General features: G+C 48.1%; 1 protein-coding gene across 2 annotated transcripts in view; it reads right to left on the bottom strand.

Moving 5' to 3' along the window:
• RTN4IP1 (reticulon 4 interacting protein 1) overlaps positions 1–13,077 on the bottom strand; it is a 485,006-nt gene that overhangs the window by 103,092 nt on the left and 368,837 nt on the right. For both annotated transcript variants that reach the window (XM_069606575.1, XM_069606576.1), the window contains one exon: positions 4,233–4,325. In XM_069606575.1, coding sequence (XP_069462676.1) covers positions 4,233–4,325 — 93 coding nt within the window. The remainder of the gene's footprint in view (positions 1–4,232; positions 4,326–13,077) is intronic.

Here is a 13,077-nt window from a genome sequence, read left to right as displayed (position 1 = left end):
TAAGAGTAAGGGACGGCATCTGGCCACTTCAACCCTTTCAAATGAAAGGGGCTTCGAGCGTCAGGGGGGGGCCATACAACTGCCCCATGTTGCCAGTCAGCAGTCCTGTAACACTTCAATATATTCCTTTATTTTAGTTCTGGGGCTTAAAATATGCACTTTGCGGCACTCACATTACAAGCTGCATTTCCTGGAGCCCTTCCGGCCATCGCTTCCCACGGGATATACACCCCATTGCCTTTTATCATTGGTTCCTCCACATCAGCCATTTGCTGACAAAAAAGGGTTTAGAGCTCTTCAGTGGCATTTAGCGTTTAAGATACCTGCTGGCTGGCTGGCTGTCTCGTGATAATTGCTGGCTATTAACCTTACTATTGTCACCATTAAAATGTATGCCTACAGTGCTCCAGATAAGATGTTGAAGTGGGAGTATTTTTCTCCCCATTTTTTTAAAGTTGGCAGTAGCATTATTTTTTAGGGAGTAAAAATGTAAGTCCAATTCCCAATGGGAGTATTTTATAAACGAGTAAAAATATGTTTTAACTTGGAAACGGAAATGTTTTTGAAATCATTATTTCTTTGCACCTAGTTATTCGTACACATTAAAAGATAGATGTTTACTTTTTCCGATCAGACAGTACTAATAGACGTTTTTTCCTGTGCTACTATGTGCACTGCTGGTCCAAACATATCCATGGGGCTGTGTGAGTGAAAGCAGGGGCACATGGTCATATGTGTCTGTTTCCCATTTTTTGTTGGAATATTTTTACTACCTATTTGCCTAATGTTAGGGGGTAAATGTGGCTGATACAGACTCTCGATGAGCCCATCACTCCCAATGAGGTCAAGGTGGTGATCAGAACGCTACCGGCTGGGAAGACCCCGGGCTCGGATGGCCTCCCAGGGGAGTTCTATAAAACCTACGAGGAAACACTCGCCCCTATATTGGCCCAGGTCTATAACGAGGCCTTCGAGCGTGGCACCCTCCGGATTCCCTGAGCGAGGCCGTGATAATACCCTTACTCAAACCTGGGAAGGACGGAGCAGATTGTGCCTCATACAGGCCCCTCTCCATGCTAAATGTAGACTGCAAGATCCTCACCGCATTGCTCGCCTCCAGACTGCGCAGAGTGATCCCACTGTTGATCCATCAAGACCAGACCGGATACGTCCCCGAACGATCCATTACTGAGAACCTGCGTAGGCTGCATCACGTTATTTATAGTACCGAGGGAAGACCACAGAAACTTGCGGTGGCATCACTGGATGCCACCAAAGCTTTTGATTCCGTGAGGTGGGAATGGCTATATGCTACCATGGCAAAGATGGGAATTGGTCCCGTATTTCTGAAATGGACCCAGCTGGTTTACGCCAACCCCACGGCAAGAGTTCGAACTAATAGAACCTTTTCTGCGAAATGGTCCCTACACAGAGGCACCCGCCAGGGATGCCCCCTATCCCCCATGCTGTACATCATCGCAGCTGAGCCTGTAGCAGCCTACCTGAGACAGGAATATGGAGATGGGGGCATCACCATAGATGGGACAACTCATCTCGTCTCCATGTATGCGGACGACACCCTCTTATATTTGCAGGACCCCGAACACCTCCTACCCTACATTCTTGAAACCCTGGACAGCTTTCATAAGCATACCAGGATCCAGATTAACAAAAATAAATCTTGCCTCTACCCCCTAGCCGCACTACACAGTGATCATTATGGGTCCCTCCCTCCCCTAGATCTCGAATTGCAGGCGACATCGTTTAAATATCTGGGGATAACCATACATCAGACCCCCGGCACGGAACATATACTTAACACCGTAAGGGCCAAAGACTCTCTCTCGAAGTCCATGGAATTTTGGGGGTGGCTTCCGCTCTCGGTGGCCGGGAGGGCAGGCTTCCTTAAGATGGTCGCCCTGCCCCACCTATTGCACTACTTCACTAACATTCCCTTCTACATCCCCCCGGCGTTCTTTAAAGATCTCAACAAGCTCTGTAGAGGCTTCCTTTGGCAGGGAGGCAGGCATAGGGTGGCATTGGAGACCCTCCAGAGACCATACGAGAGGGGTGGGCTGAAGATCCCCAATTTTGAACTTTATTTCCTAGCCAGCCAGCTGAGACACATTGTGCGGTGGATGGCCGACGAGAGCACAACAGACACCCGCCTCCTCCAACCGGCCCTCCCCCAGCTATTATTCAGGGATCTGCTGTGGACCAAGAGGAGTGCTCTCGAACACTGCCCTTACCTCGTCAAGCTGGGACTCCGACTCTGGAAAAGGGCCTGCAAACTGGTCGGGTCTGAAGACCCATACTCCCCACAGATCCCCATTGCAGCACTCATGTCCAAGCATTCCTGGGGGCAACTTGAGACCCGTACACAATGGGAGCCCCTCGGGGTGGCCACGCTTGGGGACCTGATCCAGGAGCAGACAGTTTTAGCCTTCCCAGACCTTATTGACGCCACTGGCCTCCCGGCTGGGCAATTCCTACTGCACAGAGTGGTCATACAGGCCCTGACTAGCAGGTGGCCTGTCGCTGGCGACCTGAATGATGAAAACGAATGTATTGAAACGATTCTTAATGCCGCCGAGGGGGGCCATGAAACCTCACGTATTTACGAGGCCTTACTATGGGGCTCCACCAAAGAAGACCTCAGATGCCGAGACACATGGGAAACCGAACTGAATCTTGTTTTCGAAGACAAAGCCTGGGGCGATATAACCCACTACCATAAAAAAATCTCCCGGAACGCCTGCTTACAGCTCATTCAACTGTACGTCACGAACAGAGCGTATCTCACCCGGAAGCCATATCCAGATTCACCGGTGCGACCACCCAATCATGCCCCAAATGCAGCGAGCCCAAGGTTGGCATGACCCACATGTTCTGGGGATGCCCAGTGATCAGAGAATTCTGGACTCAAGTGAGGGATAGAGTGGCCGGTGCAGACATTGACATCGAAGTGGACGAGCCCTCGGCATGCATCCTGGGCAGGTTTAGGTGCAGCAGGGAGAACAAACCCCTCAACAGGCTGAGAGACCTTATTTACATAACTGCCAAGAGGCGCATAGCCATGGGGTGGAAGAGCCCCAAAGGCCCACCAATGCCCCTATGGTGGGGGGACCTTACAAAGTGGATCGCAGCGGAAACCACGGCATGGGAGACAGCCATCCAAGTGCAGAGGCTTGACTCCAGCGAAGAGCTACACCGCTGGGTGGCCTTAACTGTACCTTTGTTATACCCTGAATCACAGGAGAGCGAGATAGCTGGGGAAGGCGACCCAGGGCCGAGCATCGACCCTTGACGAACCTAGTGCTTACTGTGGTGTTGGGGGGGGGGGGGAGGGGGATACTTGGGGATTTAATTTTTCTTCTGATATGCTCAATCATCACCACCGATGCCTGTTTTACTCTTTGTTATTGTTTGTAATGAAACTAATAAAATATATTTTTAAAAAAAAACGTGGCTGATACACCCCTTATCTGTAGGGCTGGGTGCCTAAGGCTGTTTTCGTTCTAAGCAGGGGGCTCACAACCATCCTCTGTAAATGGGCCCCCACACATTTTCAGCTGGCTCTGGAAAGTGTGCTTGTGTCCCTCTTGGAGGTGTTCACATCTGGGTGTGGTACCTCCGATGTTATGAATGTGTGGGGATGCCTGTGGAAGATGGTGTGCGTGTGGAGGTCTGCTCTGTGCTGTACGTAATGGCATGGGTGTGTGAGGGCAGTGAGGGAATGGCTGATGTTAGAAGTGTGTGGGGTCGCCTCTGGAAGGCATTATGCATGTGCTGTCTCTGTCTTTCCCTTGGGGGTGGTGTGATCTGGTCTGTGATGTAGACGATGGCATGGGTGCGTGAGGTTAGTGGTGGAATTTGTGGAATGTTGCGTGCTGAGAGTTCAACTGGTGTCAGTTGGAGTCAAACAGGGTTGTGCGCGCCGGTGGACCACCCTACCTCTTCCTTCTATTAGTTGTCAACTTGTTTCTAATGAAGAAGTCTTACTTGGAACATAAGTCTCTGAAACCTAGTGCGATTACAAAAAAGGTCCTGTTCTTTCTAAAAGCCAAATTAGATCCTGCCTTGTGTCCAGCTGTGCTGTGCAGGGAATCTGTTGATCAGCCACACCTAATTCAGGACAGGACCACCCTTTTCGTGATATATTTTCCCATCTGGAGGTTGCCTGTGCTCCAACTGAAGGGCATGTTACATTTGCTCGAAAACATTTGACCTACCTTCCCTGCATCAACGAGTTCCGCGATGGTATCCAGCGTCGGCCCACTCGGCGTGAAGAAGCCCCACCGGTAGTGAACTCCTTTACACAGGTGCTGCAAGGAAAGCAAAGGGAGAAGAGGGCGTGAGGCCACTCAGGAATGAAGAATACATTCAGGTGTGACTGTGAGCTTGCTCAGCAGCCAGCTGCGAAAAGGCTCTCTGCCCCCGAAAGCAAACGCCATTGCCTGAAAGACAAGAGCAACACTTGGGGACAAGACAACCCCATGCGACCCTTAATATGAAGCCACAGCTTTTATTGGGGGCTTTAAGGAAGGTTCAATGGGTTAGCGAGTTCTCTATCCTGGTTTTCTACAAAGCCGTCGAGGGCTCTCCAGGTGGGTTTCTTCTGTAGCGAAACCGCAACACTTCATCGAAACCTAAGCACCTCTGGCTGGCCTCGATGTATCTTTCCCAGCTCTGCTCGTCAGCAAGGACACGCTACCATGGGAACCGCCATGGCAACAGAGGAGAACCAAGCCAGCTATCATTTACTGATGCGAGGAGCACGAGGGCTCGGAGCCGGAGCACCTCACCCTCCAGTTTATTTGGCCCGAGCCCCGCTCACCACTTAAGGCTCTCGCCTGGATCATGATGCAAATCTCACTTTTCCAAAGAGATCAGGCGTGCTTTCCTTCAGACGGCACAGAGGGCCTACTTATGAGTATGAGGGCAACGCTGAAAACTTGCTATTTTAAATGCTTCCTATTTTTTAATTTCATTTCTCGAAAAGACATTTCTTGCATGTACTTCACTTGCATAGTATTTCAGTGCAGTGATTGAAAGGTGCAATAGGATAACGCAGCATCGCATTATTAGGATGGAGTGTGCAATGAAAAAATGAAAATTGGAGGTGTGTAAATAAGAACAGTCGGAGATTACCCTGTGAGGGCTACAGACACATTGGAGTTCATTTTGCTCCTAAACGCAGGGAGCCGTCATGTAGCACTGCAACGTAAATGGCCCCTGCAGCGGAAAAAGGCGGGTAAAAAGCAGCATACACGTGCGCACGCCGCCTTTTGCCCTGTGAGTAAACACTGCCTGTCATGCTCGCGGCAAGCGGCGCTCACAATTACAATTACACCCTGCCCGATATGCGAGCAAGTCAGGCAGGGTTTAATTGTAATTGTACACGCTGCATCCTTATGGGGTTCACCTGCTTTATGCTATTGCTGAAAAGCATGCGGGCACCATAGGGATCGCCAGCCTTTGTGCCAGCATGAAAATGCATGCCGGTCAAATGCGGGAGCATTTGTATGGCAGAGAGGAGGGAAGGTGACGTAAATGCAAGTTGCGTTCCGCCCCTCCTCTCCGCCATGCAAATGACTGAAAATGCGGCGTGGCGTGACAAACCTGCGTAAAAGCCTTATGCGAGGCTTTTATACACGTTTATTACATTATGCCCCTGATGAACGTGAGCCTGATCAGGTCCAGGGTGTGTAAAAATAGTTACTTTATTATTAAAAGCAAACAGCTTTGTTAGTTAACCTGGCGACATTCCTGCAACTTGAGACAAATCAAGCCAATACAAAGCTACTCATTTGAAAAATGGATTCTGAAATTCGACAATTTGGAATCTTTACTGTACAATTATAATCCATATAAAATAAACCCCCAAACTATAGTAGGCCTGGATATAGAAATACCAGTCGGGAGGCACATTTTGCATTTCTCAATAACTAAGATGATGTAACGCACAATGGACGTCCATATGCTCAAATTACCACTGGATTTCCGTGTATGCTCTACCGCTTGCTTTGCGCCATTTCACTAAGGGAAAGAATTGGCTATTCCACCACCTGCCTTCAACTCTACTATCTCGCAGTGGGATTTTATTTCCAAGCAGTAATTTTGAAAATGCTGGCAGCCTTGTTAAAACAATCTGAAAAGATACACAGTTAAAGGGTGCTTATGGCATTTAATTACAAATATATGTCAGGTTATTGGGATTTATATGGCACACTATTAAACTGCATTACTGGCCCGGAAATTAAGCAAATCTGCAGAACAGTTGCTGTTCATGAAGCCGACAGGCAGCGTTTCAGAGGAATTCACATTCTGTGGAGAAGGATGTAATCTCCCTCGCCACCATGATACAGGGACTATCGACTGACATAAGCGAGGGGTGATGCTTGCACCACGATGGTCCTACACGATGCACAGAACATTCCGCAAAGGAAGGGTGCTTGAAATTGATAAACGCTTGTTTAAGTCAAATACAGCAGTTAAAGGTTAGTAGATGCCAAAAAGCACGGCTAGAAAAATGCCCCCACCCAATATTGACAGAATTTGCTACACTGTGGCAATGTGTCCAAGGCAGACCCCTGGGCAAAATAAAATAGGTGTTGGCTGGAAGGTTTGGAATTAATCCCAACCTCTGGCATTGCTCTGGGCAACCCTCCAGACCATCGTTCCTCACCTGTCAAACCATTACAAAAGGGGTAAGTCCATATGCAAATCGGGCTTCGTCTGACAAGGGCAGTTCAGCCCAAACTGCTTGGCCACATCCCTTCTGCACGAGACCACAAGCATCCCAAGACATGTTTTGGCCTAGGTGGGTCTCATCAGTGAGGAGTAGCTTGGGTCTCTAGGGTCAGCAGGCACGGGACCCAAGTCTGGGCATACCCGTCCCACTGGGGTGACTTAAAGGGATGATGGCTGGAAAGTTTAGAATGAATCCTAACCTCTGGCGTTGCTCTCCCTGCTCCGTGGGGTTGGCAATATTTCCCAAAGCACAGCAGGCATTGGCCATGGTGCAAACAGTGGATAATTCTGCAGTTGCGCCCTGCAAGCCTGAGAAACTAGCGACTCTTGGCTGCATATCAAATTCTCAATCTCATTTAGGTGAGTAATTAAACCGTCTCTATGGCACTCCCTAATGCACACTCAGAGTTTGGGTGGCAACGAGTATTCCAGACTCAGGTCACACATAAATACATGCCTGGTGTGACATTCAGGTTAGTGACCCCATCCCTTGGAAGGGAGAGTACTCTGAGACCCAGGCAAGCCATCCTACCAAGGCCTAAAGCCCAGTACAGTGTGCTACCTGAATATATAGTACTGAGTGGGAGTTGCAGAGACACCCCCCCCAGTATATGCTCCCTCTACAACGAATGAGTACCTATAAAGCATCATCAGAGATCAGCGCCCCATTTAAATATGCATGCAAGGGAAGGTGAAGGCAAACCCAGTAAGAATCCTGACATGCGAGCGGGTAGGGGTAAACCAGCAATGCACCGAATCTGGGATGTCCTCTTTGCAGGATACCCTATCTTCCTGGGGATCCTCGCGATTGGCGCCATGTGGAATTGGATGGTCCATGACTAAGAGTCCAATGTGAGCTGGGATCCCTGCAGCAAAATGCCATACAGCCTAGCAGTACAGGATCCAGAGTAGAGAGAGGGGAAAGGTGTGCTGCAATGCTGCGTGACCCCTTTTGCCGTTGGATACTGTGCACGGATCTGGACACCTGCAGATTCTTACCAAAAGGCCCAAACCCTTGAGTTCCCCAGCAAAGCAAACATTTCAGAAAACAGCATTTCAGGGTCAGCCAAGGAACCACATATCTGTGGAGCAGAGCTGATGAAAGGGGTGGAACTTCAGCCTGAACATAAAATGGCTGCCAGCCCTTTTCAAGCCTCAGGAAAATGCAGACCTGAAACAGCTGGGGCAAATGAGCAATACAGCTTCTGTCACAACCTCTTAGGCTCTGGCTCCTGGACAACTGCGGCAGTACAGGATCAACCCTCTCTGGTGCATAGGTCACCTCAACGAGTGCATAGGCAAGGGAACAGGCAACACAGGCAAACCACTCCCACACACACTTTAGCAAGCATGGCCTGATAGGGCATCTGGGGCCTGGAGGTGGACTCAGAGTCACTCTAGGTTCAGCAGAGACAAAGGTTATAATTTGTCATTACAGAGTTCTGGATTTGGGACTACATTTCTGACAATTCTTAACAGGCTCCCATCTTGGATGCTTGTTATTTAAGTCTGCCCCGCTCCATAGCTCCAGCTTCTTAATCTGAGAAAGAATCCGTGGAGCCACAAGCATGTTGGAAGGCTTCTTGTGTTTGATGTATGAAAACAGGAGCAGACCCATGCTCATGACTTCGATGTTTGACGACTTTAGTGACAACAGTAGAACTGCACATGGGGAAAAGCCTAGCTACCATTAAATCCAGGCGGGGAAATGTATTGCTTGTTATGTGACATAACATCCCTGGTCCACGCACATGGGAAAAACCAAGCAAAAGCATCAGTGGATCAATTGTCTGCGAGGTTACATGCAGAGTAGTGCTTACAGCCAGATAGCTGCAGGGTATTTTCTATTCATTGAATAGGTGTGGGTAAATGCATGCATGCAAAGATTGCTGAAGGCTTGATGGAGAGCCTGGAGTAAAGGAGCTTTCAGAGGAAAGGCAGCACAAAGGCTGGGAGTCTTTATAAACTGCATGGCATATTACACTGAATAAGTTAGACTGTAGAAAAATTATTATTAAAAGCTAGGGCCTTTTATTAAAAAAAAACGTTGGCAAGTGAGGGAAAGCCCTCAGGAGAGAGTCATGGCAATTTCCACTTACTCATACAGTAGGACGTCACCATAAGGCAAAGAGTAGCTAGGGAAGTAGGTGTTTTTTGGTTATACTGAAAAAATGCTATACAAGCAAGCACACTTATTTCAGGTACGAGGAATCAGGAGGTGGGTTGAGAGACAGGAGGAGACTTAGGGGTTCCGAGAACTAAAATAGACTGTACGTTTTTGTTCTTCCAATTGTCTGCAGGTTTTTAGTCCCTCCAGCCCCCCCCGCTCAAATCCCTTTCTCCTGGGGCGTTTCACTTACCTGACCAGGCCAGATAGTATTTGGGTGTCAGAGGTTCAGTGCTGCTCCTCTTCTCCTGTGGACACTGGTGGACACCTATTGACTAAGACTAATGCCACAGGAAACTCTGACCTTCAGAGCCCCCAGCAAAATCTTCACACCTACTTTCAGCTATGTGTTTATCCCCCCTCCCTTCAAAGACATAGCTCCCATCAAACCAGCGCTGTGGCTGAACACCCAGCACCAGGAAACTGAATGCTGTATTCCCACAAAAGTACCCCGGGCAACCAGGTGAAGAAAGAGCATCTCAAAAGTTTCCAATGAATGGTTCAAGAAGATGCTTGCAGACCTGAAGAGACGTGTCTACAGAACTATATCATCCTAAAGAGGCTTTCCAATCCACAAGAGATCATTCAGTGCTCTCCAGCTTCCCCAGAGACTGCAGGACACATTGCTGCCTGCGTTCCAAACAAAATGGATGACATCAGAACCAAGACTGCCACACGCCAACAAAACAAATCCTTTCCTTCCCATCACCGCAACCCCTATAATTTCACCACCACCTCACCAATGACGGAAAAAACTAGTATTCTGCTCTGCAGGTCGTTAGTTATCTGCATGTCAGAATGTTGGAATGTTGGTGTGCGTGCTTGGAATGTGGAGTGGTCGTAGGGGTGTTTAACAGTGTGACAGTTAGTCTAGAGCAGTCTTGGTGCTGGATGCCAGTGGTTTCACACTTAGGTACTTGCTTATCTGTACCTGGCACAATAAGGGCACTTACCATTCTTATTGTCCAGGTGTGGTACTTTGGAACCAGGAAGAACCCTACAACAGAAACGCTGCCCAATATAGCCACCTAGCTGAAAGTGTCATCCCACAATGCCTATCCATGTTGAGCTTCTTTCATCAAGACACACCTAGGTCACTGGCAGTCCCGTTCACCATCCTATGCAAATCCTTGTGATGCATGGGAGAGGCATCAGCAATGTTAAGGTGGACCTGGTCAACCCCCCTCCTGAAGAAACCAAATCCAGGCCACGAGTGTTCAGGGAAATTAATGCTAAATCTCAAACCTGCTTTCTGGGAGCAAGCCCCTTGAAAAAGTGATACCAGACCAACTACAAGCTAACATATCATTGTGACACACACATTCTTCTTCACATTCATGTCAGGTTCCAGTCAGTCACCAAGCACCAAAACCACCCTACCCCTCAATTATCAAAGAGCGTACACACATTCTGGAGAAAAATAGATCAAGAGAGCTGATGCTGCTGCACCTCTCAGCTACCTAGGACACTGTCCACCACTCACATAATGGGTAGAACTAGGTGTGGGTATCTCAGGCATGGAATTGAGTTGGCTGTCTTCCTTCGAGTACAAATGGAGCCTGGCATCTCTGGACAAATACACATTGAAATCCTCACCACCTACCTTATGGCATCCAACAGGGCCCAGCTCTTTCCCTGTGGCTTTTCAACACCTACATGAAGTCCACCTTGAAACATTGGGTTCCCCATTTCAACTATATGCTAAGACAGTTTTTGATCCACCTAGGAGCACCACTACCATGAACTCCAACTTGATCAGCTCATTGTCTCAAGGATAGATGACAGTGATTGTGTTAAGTGGCCTGTGATGAAGTGACTTCCTGGTCTTCATCACAAGGTACTGGGAGAAATCACCAGGTCTTCACAGCCAACAATAATGGGGAAGGACTCTTAAGAATATATCCCAAGGAAAGGTTTGCCAGGCCAATGTGAATGACCAAACCAATAAGGATCACATCTGACACAGGTACAGCCACAAGCGGATCAAGGAAGTTCAAATACAGATCCAAAAAAAGGAAGATTATAGGGGAATCCTAATCAGCTTAGAGAGGTAACATTACCGTTCTGAAGAATACAGTTAGGGAAACCTACCCCTCTCTCCCATCTAACACCTACCATAACAGGGAGAAGCACAGCTCTTCTCTGCTCAACTATCTGAATAATATAAAATGACTCCACTTGTTCCCCACACTACAGGGAGACTGGAGGAAAGGCACACTCCTTTTCACTTCAGCTGCTATCCGGGTAGTAAGAGACTCCCTTCAGCCAACACCCCCATTGAAAGTAAATGATAAAACACCAACACAACACAGAATGCACACAAACTAACCTACTTTGTACAGAAGAAAGCCAAACCGGACTCAAAGAAGACGGAGAGTCAAAACAGCAGCAATATTACAGCAGCTGGCAGATCCACCCAGAAACTAAATCCAAAATGCAGCTGACCTATTTCAAGATGAATACCCCACACGTAGGACGACAAAGCATTCCTGCCACGGAGCAGTGTCCTTTCTAGTCACTCAGGGAGAAGCTATTCAGTCATGCCCTGTATTGAGGGTTGCTCCTGGTACAGCAGCGAAATTGAGTTTTAGAGGGCAATGTTGGTGTGTTGTAATATTATAGAGATAGATAACTGCTGCATCAGGGGGCAGAGTTGTGGAGTGGAGGAAATGACCACCAGAGGAGTGAGGAGGAGACAGACTGCAAAACCTGAACAGTGGTAGAAGGCATTGGGTAGGACAGCCAAAGGACTAACCTACGAAAAGGCAGACAAAAGAAAAAAGGAGAAAGTGTGCCTGCCAATAATACCTGAAAACTAGAAGCATAATGGCCTGGGCACTAAGCCAGGGAGAAGTCAATTTTGAAGAGTGTTCCAGGCACCTATACCAGACAAGCTATTTCATAGTGTGGAGGATACTCTAAAACCCCCTGAGAAACTGGCAGACCTTGCGACAACACAAATAAACAACCTTAAACTGGTATTCTGTGGATGTGTAATTTCTAACGACTTGTCACAGGCCTGACCAAAAAAGCAACTTTCATTAAGGGTGACCCTCTCCATGAGCTGGGCACTGGGCTTATCCTGGCATACACAGCAAATCATCTGTGTGTGATCTTTGACAAAGACTATGTTCGGGCCCACATTAACCCATTAGAAAAAGGTGAGCATTACCACCATCGCAACGTTCCTAAAATCCTGCCATTTATGGATTTCTGGCATACAAAGGTGGAAGCCCAGGCAATGATATTGTCCAGATTAGATTATTGTAATGGCCTGTATGTTGGTCTTCCCAACTCCTCCTTTGGACATCCTCAACTGCTCCAGAACAGAGCTAGAAAAATCATCCTGGACCACAGAAGAAGGTATCTCATGACAACAGGGTTGAACAAGTCTCCATTGGCACCCCATAGAGAAGAGGATTGAATTCAAACTTCTCAACACAGTGCACTAAGTACTTGGGCCTAAGGGGCTGAAGTATCTGGCCAAAGGACTGAGCAGGTATACCCCCATGGGAAGTCCAAGATAAGAACATATCTACCTCTTCCTGGACCCCATGTACAAACACAAGCAAAGGGGAGAGATCAGACTGATCGGTCAGAACTGGGGTCTGGAATAACAAACCACCAGAACTCAGACTTAAACCACCTATAACCCAGAAAGATGCTAAGCCTACCACACCTAATTCTGACCCTCTAACATGCCTACAACTTTAATGCCATGCGTACTCCCCTCTGAGGCCCCTCAAATCACCACCTTGCTTCTGACAGCACCTAACTGTCCAAGGATCTCAGTACCTAATGCCCTTCACATGAGTCAGAGATCTCTGCCACTCGCCCTTCCCCTCAGCATGGATGAAGGTTCTATGCAGTACTTACTGTCTGGCCCCACCACATCATGGAGCAAACTGCACACCCTGGGGCCCTATGTATCATGTACCCCTCCTCTAGCAACTTGGACCCACAAGACTGAAGACCAAGGGCTCAGTCCCTTCTTCCTCCTTAGTGCACCTCCCAGCTATATCCCTTATGAGTGAGCTGGGCAATATATCCCTTATTAGTACCCCCATCAGTGGATGTATCCATTCTGACTGGCTGATATGTGAGCCTTACCTGATGGTAAGACTCATCATGGTCCTTCATTCTTGAGATGCTTCTAG

This window comes from Ambystoma mexicanum, chromosome 4p (genome assembly GCF_040938575.1).
Source record: "Ambystoma mexicanum isolate Mex_15411 chromosome 4p, UKY_AmexF1_1, whole genome shotgun sequence".
In the NCBI taxonomy this organism is placed as follows: Eukaryota; Metazoa; Chordata; class Amphibia; order Caudata; family Ambystomatidae; genus Ambystoma; species Ambystoma mexicanum.
Note: the sequence above shows the minus strand (reverse complement) of the source record. Positions and strands in the feature narration are given on the sequence as shown.